The sequence below is a fragment of the Myotis yumanensis genome, unplaced genomic scaffold (genome assembly GCF_028538775.1).
Source record: "Myotis yumanensis isolate MYYU_CA2020_CCGP unplaced genomic scaffold, mMyoYum1.0.hap1 SCAF_16, whole genome shotgun sequence".
In the NCBI taxonomy this organism is placed as follows: Eukaryota; Metazoa; Chordata; class Mammalia; order Chiroptera; family Vespertilionidae; genus Myotis; species Myotis yumanensis.
The window spans coordinates 22,364,271-22,386,511 of NW_027223767.1; the positions used below are offsets into that span (position 1 = coordinate 22,364,271).

A 22,241-nucleotide genomic window follows, 5' to 3' on the forward strand; every position below is an offset into this window, starting at 1 on the left:
TAAAATTTGCCATTATCTGTCAATATGACTTATTCAGCAGGCACTATATTTGTACATATAATCTAATAATTCTAGAGAAATAGGTAAAGGAAACCTTTAGGAGCCATGTAGGTAGTTAGCTTAAAAAGGTATAATTTAGAGTATATATCTGGTTTCATCTTTCATTCTGTGTTTAAGCTTTCCATATAATAATAAATTTCTGTTTTAAATTTAGAACTAAATTAAAATTTGGAAACATATGCTTTCATATCCATTAAGTATTCACTTTATGTTAAGTAAATTTGACCAGCTGTGAGAAAATGAATTGGGTTGGATGGCTATCTTGCTTAATAAAAACATTTCTTTCTAATGCTTCCGCCTTCTAATTCTCAGCATACATGGGCTTAACATAATATACACCATCATTGTTGAAATCAATTTGCTGTTTCTAACACTCTTGTTTAGTGTTTTACTAATGCCATTGTGTAGTGTATCACATAAATTAAAATTCAGGCTTTCTGTGTTTCTATCTAGAGCATGTTTTTTAGCCTTCCTAACATTACTTTATTTATTAAGATTTGTCTAAAATTGTTCCTTGAAATGTGTTTTGTTTTTTTTCCTACTAGTGTTATTTTCAGATTTTTTTGTTTAAGTGTCTTGAGTGACACCAATGTTGGAATGTGTTTCTCAGCACAGGTGATATGAGGTCCTCATGGAAACAAAGGGGATATAATTGGTAATTTGAGATATTTTAGAACATGTTCCAATGTATGAAGACAGTATAGTCAATATAAATTTAAAATGCTGATTTGTGGAGTTATGGCTTAACAGAATCTAATGATCTTTTAAAAGCAAGCTTTCTTTTGGGGTATGTTTATCATGGATGGGAATATATAAAATATATAGAGAAGATTCTGGTTTCTGCTATGTAGCTATATAGTTGTGTTATAGGAAATTCTGTTTTTTATACTCAAATATATAATGTATAATTGAGAAGTTAATTGCCTCCCTAACTCAGGTAATTAAATATATAGAGGTAGCAGTCCTCTTGCTGATGTATAGTTTATGACTGCATTTATTTGTAACATGTAGTTCAGTTTTCATTAAGGGGAAAAAGTCAACATTTGACTGAGAACTCGTTCCAGCATACAGGCTGGCCCAACTTTGACCTTTATGCAGAATATCTTTTGAATCCAAATTAGATTTTTACAGATTAAGAAAACACATGAGTATATGTATATTATGAGATAAAACTACATTGGTGTTAATTAGTGGTGAAAGAAAGAAATATGTATTGATACTGATTATATTTTAACAGGTTTTAGTTTTAAAATCTAGTGATACTATCATCAGTGAGATACATAATTAGATGATACATGAAATAATGTGTGTTTCTGATGTGTGGATTCTTTGAGTTTTGAAATGAATTATTTTTGGAGATGTAGAAGATAGTGAATGTATAGTACTTTTGTATATTCTCTTTTTGGGAAGTAATTTACTCAAATTTTCATTAAATTCTGAGACTGAGTAGTATTAAGTATAAATAAGGTATAAATGTGAGTCGTATGTTAAAACTTCTTTGTCCTAGAGCAGTGGTCGGCAAACTCATTAGTCAACAGAGCCAAATATCAACAGTACAACGATTGAAATTTCTTTTGAGAGCCAAATTTTTTAAACTTAAACTATATAGGTAGGTACATTGTTATTAACATAATTAGGGTACTCCTAAGGCTTAGGAAGAGCCACACTGCAGTTTGCCGACTACGGTCCTAGAGAAAACCAGTAAATAGCTACTTTCAAAATGTATTTAAAAAGAACTCTCCATGTGCATGTGAGTTATTGATTTTTTAAAGACACTTTCATAGCAGGTTAGTATTTTATAAATTAACTGGTTCTCTGGAAACCAAACTATCTTTTAGCTTTTAAAAACCATTTCAGGATTGATTTTAATTGATTAAATGTAATATATATTGATTTTAAAAATAACAACAACAACCTATTTGAAGTTGAATATAAAACAGTTTTTAATCCTCTTCTTGCTAACTCACTCCTTAAAGGCTTTAAAATTTTGTAGGTTTGTTGACATGTTTCTTCTGTTTTAAAATTAAATTTGGGGGGTTCTAAAAGAACCTCTCAGTAGCAGTGGTGGTCTTTAAATATTCTGAAACGGTGTGAAGAATTTTGTCTGTGTGTAGTTATATGTTCATTTTTTCCTGTTCCTATTCTTTCAATGGTTAAACACTGTACTAGAGTGTGAAAGCACTTGAATATTCTTCTTACTTCTACTTCTAAAACTGTATTTCAGCTAAAAATAACTCTAAAACAGTATTTCGGTTTGAAAGCCATTCTACTAAGGCTGTTATATTTAGCTGCTTTCACCAGTTCCCCCATGTCACAAGAAAAGCTTCTAAGATACATAGCATAAATGAAGGAGAGAATTCGTTATAACTCACCTTTGTTATCACCTCTTAACAAAGATTTTCTTTGGCTTAAAATATCATTTTCTACTTTTAGTAATTCCCGATCAGATATGATAGAAAAATATTTTGAGATTTTAGGCAGTGAATAAAAACACATTTAAAATGTATCCCACCGAAGCACTAAAGGGAGCAGAGTGAAATGAAATCATCCTTATTCTTTCCAGAGTTAATCTGGATTCAGTGGGCCTTCCTTGTAAATTCATAGGAGATGTATTACTTCACTGAGGCATTGTGAAGAACATCAGAGTTATGTGAGGTTCTGCACATAAATCCCTTTTCTCATTTCCCCCAGTATCCTTTGAAATGCAGCTTCGTCCCTGGAATCCCAGAATGCTGAATGGAGTGATGTGGCTTTGCCATTATAGTGGCTTTGCTTTAAGCAGCAGCTAGCCATACTAAGCAAGAAAGGTTGTAGCTGTAAAAAATGTAAATTTCCAATTATTGGGGCTGAGCCGGTTTTATAAACTTTCCAAATCTAATCTATTACTTTACCTTCAAAGTAGAATGTTTATAAAGAGAAAATAAATTCATTTAAAATATTGGGCTCACATTGCTTTCCAGTGTGGCCAACCATTTCTTAAACCCTTTATATATATATATATATGTATATGTATGTATATGTATATGTATATATATATGTATATGTATGTATATGTATATATGTATATGTATGTATATGTAGTATATATATGTATATGTATGTATATGTATGTGTATATATATATATTTGACAGAATTATAAATTGAGGTACACGTAGGGGTTCTCTTTTCTGCTGGTGGGATCCTTTTTTCTTTTATGTCCCAAGAATTCCCATTCTTCCATAGTTTAAATAATAGATAGGTCCTTATATTATAAAGCATTCTGATGAAGAAAGGAACTGGCAATAATGTTACTTGTAAGTAAGTTTTTTCTCTCGATAGGAATCTAAGAATTAAGTTTTGTTTTGTACATGGAAAGCATTTTGCTCAAGAAATTTAATTATACCTGGTACACAACAAAACGTAAGTATTTACTATTAGGTATTAGATATTTAAGGGGTGTGCTGTTGAAAACTTAGCCATGTCTTAAGAGTTGACCATACTATCATGTCTTATTAATCTTGGTGAAAATTTGGTCTGCTTTTGTTACTCTTCAAACCTGCATTATAAACAAAAAAATAAGACCTTTTTTCTGGTCTCTTCTACACAACTCACTTATGAGATTTTTCTTTTTTTCTTAGATATCTTTATTATGTTTTAAAATGAAGGCAAGAATTAAGGATGAGCTTTATTTGCTGATGTTTTGGGAATAGGAAAAAATAGAAATGTGTTGTTCATAAGGAAATTCAAGCTTTTGTTTAAAATTTGACCTTTGAGTTCTTTCTTCCCATTTCCTTGTTTTAATTCAAACCACATATTCAATTCTCAACTCCTTGTTTTTAGGTGGTTAGCCAACGTTTCCCTCAGAACAGCATCGGTGCAGTAGGAAGTGCCATGTTCCTCAGATTTATCAATCCTGCCATTGTCTCACCATATGAAGCAGGCATTTTAGATAAAAAGCCACCACCTAGAATCGAAAGGGGCTTGAAGTTAATGTCAAAGGTGAAGAATTATTTTGATAATGTTTTAAATTTCTCTTTCAACTACAATTTTAGAGTTTCATATTCACTGCTTCCTCTTGAGTTTATTTTCAAAACACCCTATAGTTTTCACTTCTTTGCTTTTGTTTTATTTTTGTCTATATCACAAAGGAATTCATTAGACTGGTACCTAGGTATTATTATCAAGAGAAAATATTTTAGAAAATATTTTCCACATAGTCATACTGGAAATTCTGAAATGGAGACCAAAATGTGTACTGTATGATTTTTTTTGTTAAAAAATACATTAAAAATTTTAATATTCATTTTTATGCATGTAAATATTTGCATGCATATATAATAATTATATTTGGGGGAAAATAGAAACAACTTGTATTTGTAGAATGAGGAATAATTAATTTTTAACTACCAGTAGAAGTTATACCGATGACAAAATTCATGTTTTTTAATGAACATACAAATGTGTAGACTTCATACAATAAATAATCTGACTCTTCATTACGTTGTTTCATTGTTTAGATACTTCAGAGTATTGCCAATCATGTTCTCTTCACAAAAGAAGAGCATATGCGGCATTTTAATGATTTTGTGAAAAGCAACTTTGATGCAGCACGAAGGTAAGCAGCCTGCTACTTGTTGATTCTGTTTGAATCAAATATTTTCAGTTTAAAGTCAGTCCATGTACTTATGTAGGGTTTTTTCTTTTCCCTCTGTAGGTCCAGAACATAGTTAATCTTATTTTTCTCTAAAAGACAGTGATGAAGTAAATCCATATTCTTTATAATTTGGTAGTGATTTCCATATTTCAAAACCTGAACGGATTTTTGAAATATTACTAAAATAAAAGATTTAAGGGTACTACATTATGGAGCAGAGGAAGAAGGAAAAGATTCCTTTTAGTAAAAACACACACACACACAAAAAAAAAACAACTGAAACCAAAATGGTTCATATAGATAATGCATAACTGTAAAGTCACAATTTTTTAATGTTAGAATATTTTTGATACTTCAACTTGGAAGTGTATCTGAACTAAAACGTTACTCTTTGAACCAAATAATGCAGATGTATACAATTTTGTTCATGAGTAACTGGACAACTGTTGAACTTTTATGATTTTAGAAAACATGAGGTCTTTTAGATCTCCATAACTAAATAGTTGCTTTCTGTTTATCTCTGAGTTGTTGTTTTATCTGAAACTAGGGATTATATTTTATTTGCCTCTCTGAGTTGATTTTAGAGAAACAAATGAAATAGTTTATGAGAAAAGGCTTTATAAATGCAAGTTAATGTCCAGAATTCTACCTTTCCTGCAACTCTAGTTGATCTGATGCACAGTTTAAGCTCGACTCTGCAACTCTCTTCCAATTTTTCCATTATACTTTATAACAACTTCTTTCTAATTGGAGTTTAAAAGGTATATTGTTTGACTGCAAACCATATTGGGGAAAAAGTGAAGGTCAGCCCAGGATTCATAGTCTAGCTAGCAGATTGTTCATAGAAAGTTAAGAATGCCAAGGCCCTGAGCCTGGCTGTGGCCTAACAGGTGATATGATTTTGGAGAGGTCTTTTGTCTTGTCTGAGCCTCCATTTCCTTATCTGTAAGTTACTGGCTTCTCTCCAAAGCCTCATCCATCTAAACTTTGTTTTCGTCTGACTTCAGAGCCTACTGTGAAGCTGTAGGCAGGGATCAGAAATAGAAAACCAAATTTCTCCTTGTCCCTTTTCTCGTGTAATGACAGTCATGTGTGAATAAGCCCTCAGTATTTGTAATCTCAGTTACTTCATAAAGTTGCTTTATATAAATTTAATTCAGATATAGATATGAGTGTATCTGGTTTTTAAAATTCTAATGATTTTGTATTTTTGAAGGTTTTTCCTTGATATAGCATCTGATTGCCCTACAAGTGATGCAGTAAATCATAGTCTTTCCTTCATCAGTGATGGCAATGTGCTTGCTTTACATCGTCTACTCTGGAACAATCAAGAGAAAATTGGCCAGTATCTTTCCAGCAACAGGTAAGATTTCCCAATCATGGGCATATTGAAAATTCTGTTTAAGTCTATAGTATATTTAAATTTATATTAATAAAATTATTGGTCATGAATAATGCTTTTTACTTTGCATCATCTTAGAATTAGAATTATGGTTTGGAAAAAGAAATGTAGACACTTTCTAAAAATATCTAGGCAAAAGGGTAAGTCATGTTAAATGATCAACAAGCTACAGAGGTTTTTATAAAAAAATGTTAAGCTAAGAAACAACAAATTAGCCCTTTGGGTTTTGTGGTTTCCAAACTATCATACATAATGTACTTTGAGACAGAAGTTTAAATTTACTAGAAGATCAATGAGTATTGGTATCTGAGGAGCAGATACAAAAGAAGTATAGAACATACTACAACAGAAATCCATGTCTACACTTAGCTTTAACACTCATTTTGCTGTATTACTTTAGATCTTTATATTTTATTTCTTGGGGGGAAAAGATTTTTCTTTCTATATAACTGACAAAATAAATGATAGGTACATATGTCATAAATATAAAAATTTTTATGTGTGTTTTCAAATTTTATAGAAACATTGAATATAGTCTCTTCACGCAATATTCTATTTGATATGTCTTATTTAACTTATGTTAATATTTCATTGACTGACTACATCAATTTATTTTTTGCATTTCCTAGTTGATGGATACTTACGTTTGTTTCCTGTTTTAAATAGTGTTATAATAAAGAATTCCATACTTGTTTCCTTGTGTATTACCTAGATGTATAATTGCAGCATTCTGGGGTATACAGTCTCAACTTTACTAGATACCACCACATTGCTTTTCAAAGTGTACATGCTAATCCACACTTTGACCAGCACTGTATGAGAGTACCTCTTTATACACATTCTCACCAATGTTTGGCATTAGCAGATTTCATTTTTTTTTTTTACCAGTTTGATGTTTGTGAAATAGTATCTTGTTATTCTTACATAGTTTTAAGTATTTAATAGTTATTGAAAATCCATATTTAACCCTGGTTAAGCAGAAATATGATATTAGAGATAACATGGATTATTTTTATCCTGAGAAAAAGTGGATCAGAAGGTTACTTTTACTTACTAATTGCTCACTTAATGGTAATAGATTAAGAATACTAGAAAAATAAGAATTGTTTATGTAAATTTTATAGTTTGGGAGTGGTCCTATTTCTAAGAAGTCTCAGTGTGTAACTTATAACCCCTGACATCTTTTTGGTGCTATTCTCAAATCAGTAGAAACCCCAGCTGACAGTGGGAGAAAAGGCAATGAATGACACTCTAAGAAATATGTACTGCTAAATGTGAACTGCTCCGTTTTTCTAAGCAGTTTGTTATATCTAGGGATCACAAAGCTGTTGGAAGACGACCTTTTGATAAGATGGCAACACTTCTTGCATACCTGGGTCCTCCAGAGCACAAACCTGTGGCAGATACACACTGGTCCAGCCTTAATCTTACCAGTTCAAAGTTTGAGGAATTTATGACTAGGTAAAGTACCACCTTGATTGCTTTCTTTTTGGTTGAGGTGCAAGCTTTACTACTAGGCCAGCTGTTCGATATGCTTATATTTTTTATAGAGAATTATCAGGAAAGATGTACCCAATAACTACATTGCCATGTTTTGGGATTTAACTTTTTTCTTACCTTTTATATTGTTGAAATATGCTTTGTTTTGATTTTCTTATAAAAATAATAGTATCTTATTGCATAGTACTTTGTCATGTTGCTTTGAGGTGTTTTGCATTAATACTTATAAAGGAGTGTGAATAACATTATTTTCATATTATAGTTAAAGAAAATACAATAATATTGTAGTAACTATTTATGGGGTCAGGTGGGTACTTGAAATATTTGGGGAACCACTTTGTAAAGTATATGATTATCTAATCACTATGCTATACACCTGAAACTAATATAGAATAATATTGAATGTAACTGTAATTGAAATATTAAAAAATATATATATAGCTCAAAATGGACAACTAATTTGCCCAAGATTCCACATCTAATTCATAGATCCTTTGGTTCTAAGTGCTGAACTCTTTATACCACACTGCAACATTTTTCAGAACCCTCCTAAAAGTTAATAGTATTTAAATTGAGACTCAGAAAATTAGTATACTTCATTATTGCTATAAGATTTTACATATAATGTGCCTTGCATTGTAAGTGTTTGTTATTAATCATATTACATACACAGTAATTCTCCCTTGTCCACAGTTTAGCTTTCCACAGTTTCAGTTACTTATGGTCAAATGTAGTCTGAAAGTACTAAATGAAAAATTCCTGAAATAAATAATTTGTAAGTTTTAAATTATGCGCTGTTCTGAGTAGTGGGATGAAATCTCATGCTGTCCTGCTCTGTCCTTCCTGGGATGTGCATCACCCCTTTGTTTAGTGTATCCACGCTGTATGTGCCACCTACCTGTGGGTCACCTAGTAGCTGTCTTGGTCATCAGATAAACTACTGCAGTGCTCATAGTCAGTACCCTTATTTTACTTAATAATGAACACAAAGCCATTCACATAGGTTTTATTATATCATTATAATTGTTCTATTTTATTATTACTTATTGTTGTTTTTCTCATACTGTGCCTAATTTGTAAACTGAACTGTATTATAGGTATGTGTGTATAGGAAGAAACAATAATATATTTATAGGGTTTGGTACTATTTGTGTTTTCAGGCATCCACTGAGGGTCTTGGAATGTGTACCCTAGGAATAAGGGGGAGTTACTGTAGGTCATCGTTCTTTCTGTACACATAACTTCGATTCTTTGATATTGTTCAAAATGTATGAATTCATAACAATCTCCTTTCTAGCTTAATGTTTATGTTTAACTCTGTTATATTGTTCTCAGTGTAACAAATATTTATTCCTATTAATTAAAATGAATATTTTCCACACAAAGCTTTCATATTGCCTTATTGAAAATTACATAATGCGAAAATAGAAACCTATTTCTTTATTCAGTATTTCTTAGGATGTCCTAGCTATTTGTCTAAGGAAACGTCATTACTCCTTTTACCTAAGACCCTACCTTCCATCACAAACAATCTTCTGTGCTTTTGATGACTAAATGATTTAATATGTGTAAGATACTTAGAACAGTGTCTGATATACTATATATAAAATACTTTAATAAATGTTAGTTGTTATTATTGCTCTCTTCTACGTTCCCATTAATGCTCTTTAAGACCCATTTTTCTTTTTTTTAAATGAGGGTAGCTTTATAATTTTCTCAACTATAAAAATAAAAATTATTAAATTATTTAAAACAAATCTAAAAAAAAAAGTTAAAAATTTTTGTTGCTTTGCCTCTTAGAGATAATTCAGTTAACATTTGGCAAATAGTCTCCCAGTCATTTATACACATGTGTACCTATTGCCCTTTTCAAATGATATCTAGGTTGTTTCCATTAATATTAAACAAATGTTAACCTGGTACCAGCAACATTGTGGAATGAGATAATATAACTTCCCCTCTCTCTCGTGCCCCAGATACAAGACACATAGAAATATTAGGTAAAAGAAAATACGTTTTAAAATAAGTTATTTTAAAAATAAAATAATTTTTATTATTATTTTATTTTCTGGAAGATAATTTTTGAGCAAATGAACTAGCACCCAGTCAGGGCAGAAACATAATGAAATGGAAAATATGAAAGAAGTTAACAGAGGTTAGATGATAGAATAGGAAGGTCCAATGTGTCTAGTTGGTGTTTCAGAAATAGAGCTTAGAGAGAATAGTGAAGAGGTAATATTTGAAGAGACAACAGATGAGAATTTTCCAAGGTTGGTGAATGACATAAATCGCAGGTTAAAGACACACACTGAGTGTTCAGCAGAATAAATAAAAAATAAATCATGATTTTTTCAGAAATAAATCCACATGGGAATTTAATATATGATAAAAGTGGTATTCAGAATCAGGCAGATTAGAATGGACTGTTAATAAATGGTGGTGATACAACTGAGTAACTATCTGGAAAAAGATGCTTATACCAGTCGTGAGAATCAACTCCCATGAAAAAGAAAATATGGGCAAAGGAAGGCCTTTCTCATTCAAAATCAATAAACCAGAAAAGAGTTGATAATCTGAACTCTTAAAAATCAATAAATTAATACTCAAAAGCTTCTTTCTGGGAAAAAAAAAATACCATGATTGAAAACAATTGTATGGTAAATATCCTTGTCCACTAGTTTTCTTAAGGTAGTCCTAAGAACTACTCTTTGTTGTTCAAAGAGTGACACCTTGAAAATTTTGGTACATGTTGTCAAGTTGCCCTTCAGAGAGAGGGAGAAAGACACCTATCTACTTCTCTTAATATTTTGTCATTTTGCATATTTTATCATTGGTCTGATCGTAGATTTTCCTAAGTACTCAATGGACAATATAAAGCCTATGACTCACTCTGTTCTTTTTTTTTTTCTTGCAGGCATCAAGTACATGAAAAAGAGGAGTTCAAGGCTTTGAAAACATTAAATATTTTCTACCAAGCTGGGACTTCCAAAGCTGGGAATCCTATATTTTATTATGTTGCACGAAGGTAAGAAATACTACGTTGTAGTTTCTCTTAACAGAATTTTTTAAAATGATAGCAAATGTAGAGAGACAGCAAGTTTGGTTTTCCCCATTTGACTTTACTAGAATTGAAAACAAGTTTACCTGGGAGAATATAGCTGGGTAAAGAGCCATCCTGCCCCAAAATGATGCTGAATGTATTAGAAATTGCTTTTTATACTACCTATTTTATATTGGCTTCTTTTTCCTACATCAGTTTAAAAAAAATGTTTTTATTGATTTCAGAGAGGGAAGGAGAGAGAGAGAGATAGAAACATCAATGATGAGAGATAATCATTAATCGGCTGCCTTCTGCACACCCCTTACTGGGGATCGAGCCCACAACCCAGGCCTGTGCCCTGACCGAAATCCAATCGTGACCTCCTGGTTCAACCACTGAGCCACACCACCTGGGCTCTACATCAATTTTTTTATATTACCTACAGTGGAGTAATTACCAAGAGTAAAAAAAATCATAAAGAATCTTATGTTTTCAGGTGTATTCTGAGTAAACTATATCCACAACTTAATAATCTGACTTTTTTTTTAAAGCAGAAATGAATTTTTAAGTGTCTTTCTGAGAATTTTTAGTAATATGCTGTATAAGACAGCATCAGTGTGATTTAACAAATAATTCAGAGAAGCTGTGGGAAATTTCTCTAAAGACAGCATAGGTGACAGTTTAGAAAATTGATTGTTTATTCATGCTGTCTTCAGTTAAAGCTAGTTCCGAGAAAGCTTTTATGGAAATGATGTGAACTCCTTCTTAACAATAGGTATGATGCTTGCATTGCTTCCCCTTCCATTGTTTTTTCTTTCTGCTTCATTCTGTCTTTTGAGAACTCATCTGTGACATTATTTGGACAGTTTTACTTTTTCCCACTTAGCATGACATAAACTCATGATTAATTGAACCTTAGAGACAATGTGATGTAATAGAGAGACCATCGGCTTTGGAATCTCAAGGACTTTAGTCTTAGTTTTGCTATTCGCTTGCTATAGGAATTACTCTGAGTTCCTGAATTTAACATAAGTTGAAGAATTATGTCAGTAGACTCAATAGCCATGGGTGGCAAAAACTTGGCAGTGTGTAAAAAACAAATGGAGGTTGAGAAATAATGGGAAAAGAGTGAAGACAGGAAGGTGGAAGATCGGAAACTCACTTAATCAGATAATTCAAATAGCGTTAAGACCAAGAAGCCCCAAGAACTGGGTTGTTAGGGTATCAAGAAAGTATAGAAACTTGCATTTATCCCTAGCTTGCCTCTTTAACAACTCTGAATAACAACTCTTCACCTTCCCATGAAAGTCTTCTCTCCAACTTCATCTCAGTTGCTGTGTCTAAATTGTTTAAGATAATTTATCTTTTTTATAATTGAGATGAACCATATTTATATTCTAACCTAATCTTTAATACGAGTAGTGTATTTTGACTTTCCCTAATTTGGCTAAATAATGAAAAGTAAAACATTGGTATGAGAGGTAAATAGATGTGTGTCCTCCTCTCTCTTACTAGTTTATAAGTAGCAAGGTTTCTCAGAAACCTCAAAACAGGGTACTTTCTTCAGGATCAGATACTGTAGGGTTGTGTCCCTTCTCTATAATGATCTGGAAAGGCCAAGTGAAGATAGAATGGGCCTGATGCATACACCCTCTGGGGTTAAATCAGTGGGATTTCCAGGAAACCTGTCTAATATGGTGACTCGAGGGTGCTGAGGATTCCCAGCTGTACTGCTTATTAGCTGTATAATCATAGGCAGCAGAGTCATGTTGAAAAACAAACAAAAAATAAGAAAAATCAAAGAAAACCTCAAATATACTCTGTACAGAATTTTATAGGTCACAAAAACTTCATGGGAGAGGCAGACAGGAAACTATGAATCTGCTGCCAATTTTAGATTTTAATCCTTTCAGTTTTTTCCTTAGATCTAGAGCTCTTCCTGGCCTCATTTTCACCTGGTGGGGAGCCCTAGCTCCAGGACAGAAGAGCACACAGTGGCTCAGAGCAGAGAGCCCAGTTCCTCCACTGGACAAGGCCACATTGTAGTGAGGGCCTTGTCTCTGTACAGCTAACTTGTCAGAGAACACTTGGGTTCTCTTTTGCTATTGCTGTGATTCTGTGACTTAGACTACCATGTATTAGTCTTTTGAGCTGTGGATTTCAGTGTCCTTACAGATAGTCCAGACATTTCAGACTTCTAATGTCCAAAACTTAATTCACTGTATATTTAAATCAACTTCTTCACACCATATTCTCTTTCTCCATAACATCCCCATCTCTTCCCATTCTAGAACCCTAGTCATGTAAAATTCTTCCCTCTTTCTTTTATCTTCCTCACTATCAGTTACTACATTTTAATTTTAGAAATAAGATTGTGACAAATCAATTAAGTTGTTTTAATTAGGCCTTTACTATTGCAAAGAAGTCATTCTCTTGAGATGATAGGCCTCAGGAAACACATGCATTAAAGTAGATTCTGAAAAAAAAGGGGGGGGGGGGTGCAGATTCTGCCCAGGTGGAGGCAGAACTGACTGTCTGTCATGCTCTTTGACTCTCTCTTGACTTCACATTCAACTCTGCATCATGACTTTCCTCTTTATGTATCCTTTCAGTTTTAGCTCCAGTTAGTAACTCCTTTATTACTTCAGTATTGCACACTTCAAATTCCAGAAAGGAACTGTGGTTCAGCTAAAAAAATAAATCTGTTTGTCAAAGCATTTAATGCTACATACTGGTTAGACAGTAGATTCCTGGCTGCCTCTAAGTCAAGAACATGCTTCTAGCCCAGCAGTCTTGTGATTCAAAATGACTACCTAGTGCTATCCTTCATCAGGAGCTTTCCTTAGGTATGTGTTTCAATTTTTTGTTTTGTTTTGTTTTTTTTATTGGATCTTAATGGTTTAATGTTAATTTTAGGTACCTTGCAGATGTATTTTGAAACCATTTCCCCACTGCCATCACGGAGATTCTCTTATTAGCTCTTATCTGTACTAATGCAGCATTATCCTCCTACTCCTAATCCCCAGATAACTACTTCCAGTTCACCTTAGCATTGCTTCTGTAGGAGGTTTCCAGAAAACTAATCTCATCTGTCTCGTTGTGTCACATAGCACCATTGACTCCCCATATAAAGCCCAGATTCATTCAGGCATGCAAGGAAAGGGCTTCTTAATTTTGACCTTGGTTAGTTTCTGATCTTTTCTTGCTATTTGCTCGCATATACTTATACTCCTGCCCTGTAGTAGTTTAAGTGCCATAAATACTAAAGGACAATTGTTGCAGTGTTGTTTATAGTGGGGGGAAAAGGTAAAAACCATTTAACTATGTTTCAAAAGGGAAATTATTGAATAAATGATGATAGTTCTCTATTATGGAGTAATATGCAATATGTTAAAGTTTATTTTGCTTGTTATAAGTGACAGAAACAAAATTCAAACTTGTATAAGCCAAAAGGAGTATCAGTTGACACATGTACCTAAGAAGATCAAGAGATGGACTGGCTTCTTGCATGACTACATGCAGCGTTTAGAACAGTGTCACCTGGAGAACATCTGTCTTCTCTATCTCTTGACTCTATTTTCTTTGTGTTGATTTTATTCTTACTGTGCCTAATTTTTTCCAGTCGTGAGGAAGTATAGAGAGGAAGTCACATGTTCTAAACTTGACCTGCCATTTGCTCTTTGGAAATATCCTATTGAGTGTTTTCTAAACTGGTCACAGTGGTTTGTGTTCTCCCAGCTTAACAACCCCAGTAGAAAAACACCTGTTTCCTAGTAGTTACAGCCGAAGTATTGGTCTTACTGGCCTGGCTTAAGTCACATGTTAATTCCTAAGGCAATCACTACGGCAAGGGGGATAGGGGGTTGGAATTTCATGGTTGTCTAGGTCTGAATTATGTGCCTATTACTGACTGGAGCTCAGTGGTGAAGCCAGTCCTACTCGAATTGCATGAACTGAAAAGAGAAGATTAGGGAGCAGAGTTTCCCATGGGAAAGTTGGATCGCCGATATCAGGATGAGGAAAAATGGGTTCTATGCTGGCAAAAGTACCAGAAGTCCTCTAATGACCCAGAAGCACGATTCTGACACATACAGGGTGCAGAGTAGTGTGTGTGTGTGTGTGTGTGTGTGTGTGTGTGTGTGTGTGTGTGTAATATGTATAGACTGAGCAATAATATTAAATAATGCTCACATTATCTCAGGGGAGTCTGTTTGGAGAAGGTAGAGAACCATTTATAATATTTCTGTTACATATCTCTGTACTGTTAGACTTGTTGCCAAGAGCACATATTATTTTGTAAGAATAATCTATAATAATAAAAGTGTAATATGCTAATTAGACCGGATGTCCTTCTGGACAACCTTCTGGATGAAGCCAGGGCTGCAAGGGAAGCCGGGGTCCTGGGTGCCTGCTGGCAGCCAGAGGCAAGCCCAGGTCCTGGGTGCCAGAGGGAAGGCAGTGCCGGCAGGGAGGGGAAGGAAGGCCTACTCTTGCATGAATTTCATGCATCGGGCCTCTAGTTAAAAATATAAAACTTAAAAGTTACAGTGAAGAATCTTCCTCTTGAATACTGAAATGCCTGGCAATTGCTTCTTGGGTGGTGGTAGTAATAATAATAGCTAACATTTACTGAGTGCTCTCTCTCTGCATCAGACAAACTATGCATATTATATAATTTTTCATTTAACCCTTACAGTAACTTTCTGAGGTATTGTTAGTAACAGTGATTGACATGTATATAAACTGAAACTTAGAGCAGTTGCTAGTCATTCCCAAACCTAGCTATCAGAATGCCTAGGAGAATTCAAACAAACAAACATTTCCCTGGCCCTACTTCAGGTTGCCAAATCAAAATATCAAAGGTAGAGCCTAATCTGTATATTTTAACAGGCACCCCAAGTGATCCATTTGTAATCAGTTTATTATCGAAGTTCGTTTGGGAATCCTACCGGTTTATGTATTTAACTCATGGTAGCACAACTAGTAAAAAATCAGAGTTGGGTTTCAAACCTTTAAAACTACACTGTTAATAGGGTGGTTATTATCACTTAAAATTCAATACTAGGTTTGGGGGTTAGATTAACCTTAGTAGAATAGCATGAATTCTGAATTCTAGGCATCTGATTTACAAATGACCTTTTGAAATACAAAACAAAGGTTTACCCAAAGCAAGAGAATCTTTTCATTGGAGCAGCTGACATAATACATTACAAAGATTAGCAGAATAATCATCATTTTTATTGTAATAACATATTACTATTATACATTCATGAAATATAGTGACACAGGTGTATTGTTTCATAGAGCACTGAAAAAATAAAATAATATAAGAACAATACACATTACTCTTTATCCCCTACCTTCTTTCCTCTCACCTACACAGAAGCATACTTTGGTTAAACACCAACATTATTTCATCTCTTATGCCTTTAATGCAAAGATCTAATTTTCAGTTCAGTTTTGCAAACATTGGTATTTTGTGCTTTTTAAAAGCATTTATAAGGAAGGAAGCTATATTAAAGTAATAATTAAGCTTACACAATTAAAATTTGCAAACAACTAAATTAAGCTAGGATAATGATAATTTCCTAGAAGGAAGTTGAAATAAATTTGATTTTCCTACTGTGCAGATGATAAAGAACTGAGATAGGAATGCAGACAGTTCAAGTCCACTTAAGCTTCATTGCACACAAAACAGCAAAAATATTACATAGAAAAGAAAGTGAATATTGTCCTTTGGATTCAGTGTGGTGCCACCACTTTTCACAGTCGTCATCGTCATGGTGGTGGGTATCTTTGAGGTCACTGATGTTTTCAGAGTTGTCTTGGGCTTTGAGGTTGTCATGGGCTTTGAGGTTGTCTTGGGCTTTGAGGTTGTCTTGGAATTCGGGTTTGTCTTAGAATTTGGGCTCATCGTGGGGTTCAGAGACATTTGGAAATTTGAAATTGTCTTGGTATTCGGGTCTGTCTCAGTATTTGGGCTTCTCGTGAGTTTTGAGGTCATCTGAAAATTTGTGGTTGCCTCAGAATTCAAACTCATCATGGAATTCGAGACCTCCATAGAACTTGAGGTAGTTATTGACTCCAAAGTGTTACCAACAGACAGAAGGCAAAGGCTAATAAATGACACCTTGAACATCATTTTCCTGTTTAAAAATATGTACAGAAATTTAGTCTAAGACTTGGATCACAAACAAATTTAAGAACTAGCTTTGTTAAAAGTGGAGAAAAATGAAGGAACTTTCTTCCCATCACTGGGGAAATGCCATCATTTTGGTTCATTTAGAAGTGATCAAAATCAACCCTTACATTTTACAAATGGGCTCAGATAGAAAAGCATATCCTCTGAGGATGCATATCTAAAAATGACCAGAACTAGAACTTGAATCTGTGTCTTAGACCAGTGTATTTTAGAAGCAAACTGTGAAGACATAGTACAGACATACACCAAAAGTTTAATAGTGAGCCCTTTTTAAATTAAGGCTAATTTCCTTTTAGCCTGTATTTGCATCTAATGGCTTGCCACAGTTGAGATAATGCAACTGACCCATGATGAGCATATTTAACTATTCTTTTAAACTTAAAGCTCAAATTTTAATTTTGGAAATATATGTTAAAAGTTACATTTGGTTTTAATATGTCATTGAGAAAATTGCAATTTTTTACCTTTCAGTGTTTTTTTCTTCAAAGATGAAGAATGCAGGCTTTCTCCAGTGTCCTTTGTGGACTGATTCTTACTCACACTGTGCTATTTAAACATAATTAGAGAGGAAGTCACATGTTCTAAACTTGACCTGCCATTTGCTCTTTGGAAATATCCTATTGAGTGTTTTCTAAACAACTGGTATAAACAGATGGACTTTGGCAGAGATCAAGGAATTCAAATCAAGTCTTTCTAAAGATTACTTGCTTATTGAAAGAACCCTGTGAATGCCACTTTGTTATTTCTCTTATCCATGTATAGATTATGAATTTCTTCACTGGATTGACTCTAACTAGAAAAATATACACTATTTTGCCTGCTGTGATTATCATAAGTTAAAATCAAATAAGTATATTAGAGATAGATGTCTATGTTGTGTTTTCCCTATAGCATCTTGTATATATGTTTATAGGGTAGTTTCTGGCTATGGTTATTTTGAAGTAGGAATATAGCATTCCAGTAATTTAATTTCTAGTACATAATCAACATCACTTATTAGAAAAGGTTAAATTTTATTCACATAAAACTAACTTAAGGATTGCATATGAAAGTGATGCTTTCATACTGAGCTTACAAAGATTGTTTTAATACATTAAACCACCAACATTGAAGCACTTTAAGTATACTTTTTAAAGGAATTTCATCTTTTGATCACTCCTTTTCCTTAATAACTAGCGTACAGGGAAGTTGGATTGTATTACCACATTGGCAGGCACCCTTTAAAAATTGCAGGCTGTGAACAATGGCATTGACATACAAGGAAATTGCTACATAAATGGCAGAAGTACAGGTCGGTACATGTTCCTCACTTGTTTTGTGTTGCTATTAAGTTGTTGGGTTTTTTTTTTCTCCTAAAGGAATAGAGCCAGTGCTAGCTAAATCCTATTTATGTAGTACATATATAGAACTGGAGGTTAGCATGATCATACCTAAGAAGTAAACATTAAAAGCCTCTTAGCAACCAGAGTTGATATTATAAATCAGAGTACTAAGATAATACACAGATAACTCTTTACTGGTGCTTTATATACCTGGATCTCAAATTACTTAAAATTCAACATTTTCCCCTTCCTATTCTTCTACCTAGATATATTCTTCTCATAATCTCTTTCTCAGTTAATTGCATCATTACCTAGCCAAATGGCTCTCCAACTTTGGATTTCTCATTCTCTTCTTTTTCTTATTGATTTTAAGGTTAAAGTTCTGATCTCTCCAGTACTCAAATGCCCCCAAACAAAAATCATTCACCATTATTCAGACCCTTAAATACCTTCTACCTCTATATCTTTGTGCAGCCTTCCCCACCTGCCCAGAGTACTTCTTCCTCATTCAAAATTCTGTTCTTCCTTCAGGGTCTAACTCTTGATGGCAGCACCTTTGATATGAGCCTTCCCTACTTCTGTTCTTCACATCAGTCATTTTAGGACCTCATGCTTTTAGAGTACTTATTGGAATCTGATTTTTTTATTTGTTTTTTGTTAAGCCTCACTCAAGGATCTTTTTCCATTTTTTTGGCTATTACGAATAATGCTGCTATGAACATTCATGTACAAGTTTTTGTGTGGACAGGGTTTTTTATTTTATTAGGAGCAGAATTGCTGGGTCATATAGTAGCTTGATGTTAAATCTTTTCAGAAACTGCTGAACTATTTTCCAAAGCCACTTTATCATTTTACATTTCCACTAGCAGTCTATGAGAGTTCTAATTTTCTACATTCCCCATCTAATATTTGTTCTTGTCTGTCTTTTTAGGCAATTTTTGATAAATAACTCCTTATTAAGCCCCTGCAAATCTTACTACTATTTAACAAAGACCATGTTAGAATATTTTTTTTAATTTTTAAATTAGATATAATTGACATATAACATTATATTAGTTTTAGGTATACAACATAATGACTCACTATTTGTATGTATTGCAAAATGATCACCACAAAGAGTCTAGTTAATATCCATCACTACATAGAGTTACAAAACTTTTTTTCTTGTGATTTAAAGATTTATTCTCTTAGCAACTTTAAAGTATACAATACAGTATAACTAACTATAGTCACTATACTATACATTACATCCCCAGGACTTACTTATGTTATAACTAGAAGTTTGTACCTTTTGACCACTGTCACTCATTATTCCCACCCCTCCAGACCCCCCTACCCCCACCCTGGGCAGTCACCAATCTTTTCTCTGTATCTATGAATTCTGTTTTTTGGTTTGGGTGGGGTTTTTTAAGATTCCACATATAAGTGAAATCATACAGTATTTGTCTTCCTCTGATTGACTTATTTTACTTCGCATAATGCCCTCAGGTCCATCCATATTGTCACAAATGGCAGGAGTGTTTTCTTTTTTATGGCTGAATAATATTCTGTGTAGTTGTATACCACATTTTGTTTATTCATTCACCTATTGATGGGCACTTAGGTTGTTTCTATGTCTTGGGTATTTAAAATAATGCTGCAATGAACATGGGGTGCACAGAATATAATTTTTGTTTACTTATTGGACTTGTAGCTCCTAGGTCTTAGATATCTTCAAATGGATACACACAGAATCTAGCAGAGGATGTGGCATTTTATAGAACACTTAATAAATGAACCTAACTTTTAATTATTGCATATATGTAATCATTTAGTGATAGTGTTAAAACTAATCACCAGTTTTAATTATAGACACTCATGACTATAGTTTAAAGAAAGAACATTTGATTTAAAAGAGTGATTAGAATTGGAGTTCTGAATTGAGCCAAAAGATTTCTTGAGTGGTTTTATTTTCTGTGATACTTGGTTTAGAGAAGTGTAGTGGCCTTGGATATAGGTGAAACAAGGTTTCGGTTTACTCATCAAAGGTGATTTAGTGATTGATACATAGTGAATAATCTGGTGGTTATGGCTTGACAAGTACTAGATGGTCAGTGGCTGCAGTCCATCTCTTGCTGTGAAAAAACAGTTGGTTTCTCAATCAACTGTGGTTCACCCCTTTCAGTAGATAGGTATATAATCCTTAAAAAGAAATAATCTTGACGTATACTTACAAGGTTTGATTACATAAAACAAATTCTAAAATTTCTATAACAAGAATCTAAGATTAAATACAGCCAAGTGAACATTATTCCCTTCTGAAGAGTCACTGTTAGAGGTGATGCACTTACTTAAAACCCTGCTGCCATTTAGCACAACATTTTAGGGAAATAGATTTTTGGAAGTACTGTCAAATGGAACATGTTATTTTTAAATGTGATAGAAAAATTACACGTAAATTCTTTTTTAAAAAAAATATATTTCATTGATTTTTTACAGAGAGGAAGGGAGAGAGATAGAAAGTTAGAAACATCGATGAGAGAGAAACATCGATCAGCTGCCTCCTGCACACCCCCTACTGGGGATGTGCCTGCAACCAAGGTACATGCCCTTGACCGGAATCGAACTTGGGACCCTTCAGTCTGCAGGCCGACGCTCTAGCCACTGAGCCAAACTGGTTAGGGCACACGTAAATTCTTTTTTGACAAACAAGTTTAATAATACTATTTTTTGTTTTAAAAGAGGTGGGTTTTTTTTTTCCTTGTGTGACTTAAAACTGACCCTTAGTAATATTTGAAAGGAGGGCCCAAAGATGTTTTCAGTAATGATATGTTCATTGGAATACGAATTTAACGAGTCAAGCATGACTGCTTTGAAGAAAAATACAGAAATTTAGATGTATCACATGTTTAAGATTGAAATCAATTTAGTCAACTCATAGTTAATATATGAAGGTGTTTTACTAGTGCCAGGTGACCCCTTGATCCTTTGGTTAATTTTAATATGTTTTAAAGACACTTTAGCTTTTACAGTTTGTCTCTAGTTCATATTTAATATCCTACAGCTTTTTTAAAAATTTAGTGTCAGGGCAAGAGAGTCATAATACTTTTTCCAAGTATACTTTGTTAAAGCAAGAAAGATTTTATGTAATCACTGTAGGAAAGCTATACCATAAGGAAATATTAGAGCCTATAACTAGATGAAATTATTTTTATACATTCATTTGCTTTCTTTAATTATTTGTCATTGGTATGAAGAAATACAGTTCAGTTACTGATGTGAAGTAATAGAACTGAGAAATGGATGTGGCCATCTGCCAGTTACTCTTAAACTCTATGTGTCTCAGATGCAGTAATGGTTGCTGAGGCTTTGGTTGGCAAACAAAAGCCTTCCCAGTGGTTATTGTGGTGCATGGCGTCCTTGTTTTCCCATACTGATGCCGTGTGTTTTGTTTTGTTTTTTTCTGTCTCAATGAAAAGCCATTACATCTTAGTTTATTTTCTGTTGAGGCTTGAGGCAAGCATTTGACAGGCATTTGAACTCCCGCAGCCTTCCCGAGTGTTCAGTTTGTTTGAACTGTGACTATGGGCAACAAAATAACAAAGTGAAAAACCACATTTCCCGGTATTGAGTATTTCCTCAGATTTATCTGATACTTGACTTTGAGATACCCATGTGCAATATTCAGATATCTAATTTTTTACTGATAAATTATATTTCCCATGGGATGAGTAAATAACTAGCTATTTTAAATATGACTAAAAGAGGGCAAATACATGGGAATTATGTACCAATTTGGGTTCAGTCATTTTTATTTCTGATCTTGTTAATTACCCAAGCATCTCTTAAACAAGGGATAGTAGTAACATTTACAGTTTTTATGCAGCACCTACAAAGTGCTGAAATATATACATGTTGTAATCTATTCTTTAAAATACCCATATGGAACACTTGTTCTTAACTATGTAGATTTTTACCAGAGGACACATTTAATTACTTGCCCAAGATAATAACACAGGTGACAAAACCTTACCTCATGCTCTTTGTGTTAAACCACAATGTGCTTTAGAATTTTTTTTATCTGAAAAGAACTGTGCAGTT

At 33.5% G+C, this 22,241-nt stretch overlaps 1 protein-coding gene and 1 long non-coding RNA gene across 8 annotated transcripts in view; one reads left to right on the plus strand and one right to left on the minus strand.

The window, feature by feature from the left end:
* Positions 1 to 22,241, plus strand: part of NF1 (neurofibromin 1) — a 330,198-nt gene that overhangs the window by 226,574 nt on the left and 81,383 nt on the right. For all 7 annotated transcript variants that reach the window (XM_070395208.1, XM_070395205.1, XM_070395211.1 and 4 more), the window contains 5 exons: positions 3,882 to 4,040; positions 4,559 to 4,656; positions 5,912 to 6,058; positions 7,412 to 7,558; positions 10,512 to 10,622. In XM_070395208.1, the coding sequence (XP_070251309.1) occupies positions 3,882 to 4,040; positions 4,559 to 4,656; positions 5,912 to 6,058; positions 7,412 to 7,558; positions 10,512 to 10,622 (662 nt within the window). The remainder of the gene's footprint in view (positions 1 to 3,881; positions 4,041 to 4,558; positions 4,657 to 5,911; positions 6,059 to 7,411; positions 7,559 to 10,511; positions 10,623 to 22,241) is intronic.
* On the minus strand, positions 15,854 to 17,375 carry LOC138994915 (uncharacterized). Its single transcript, XR_011468489.1, has 2 exons — positions 17,304 to 17,375; positions 15,854 to 16,783 (listed from the first exon to the last, which is right to left on the minus strand). It is a non-coding gene; the product is annotated as an uncharacterized lncRNA (long non-coding RNA).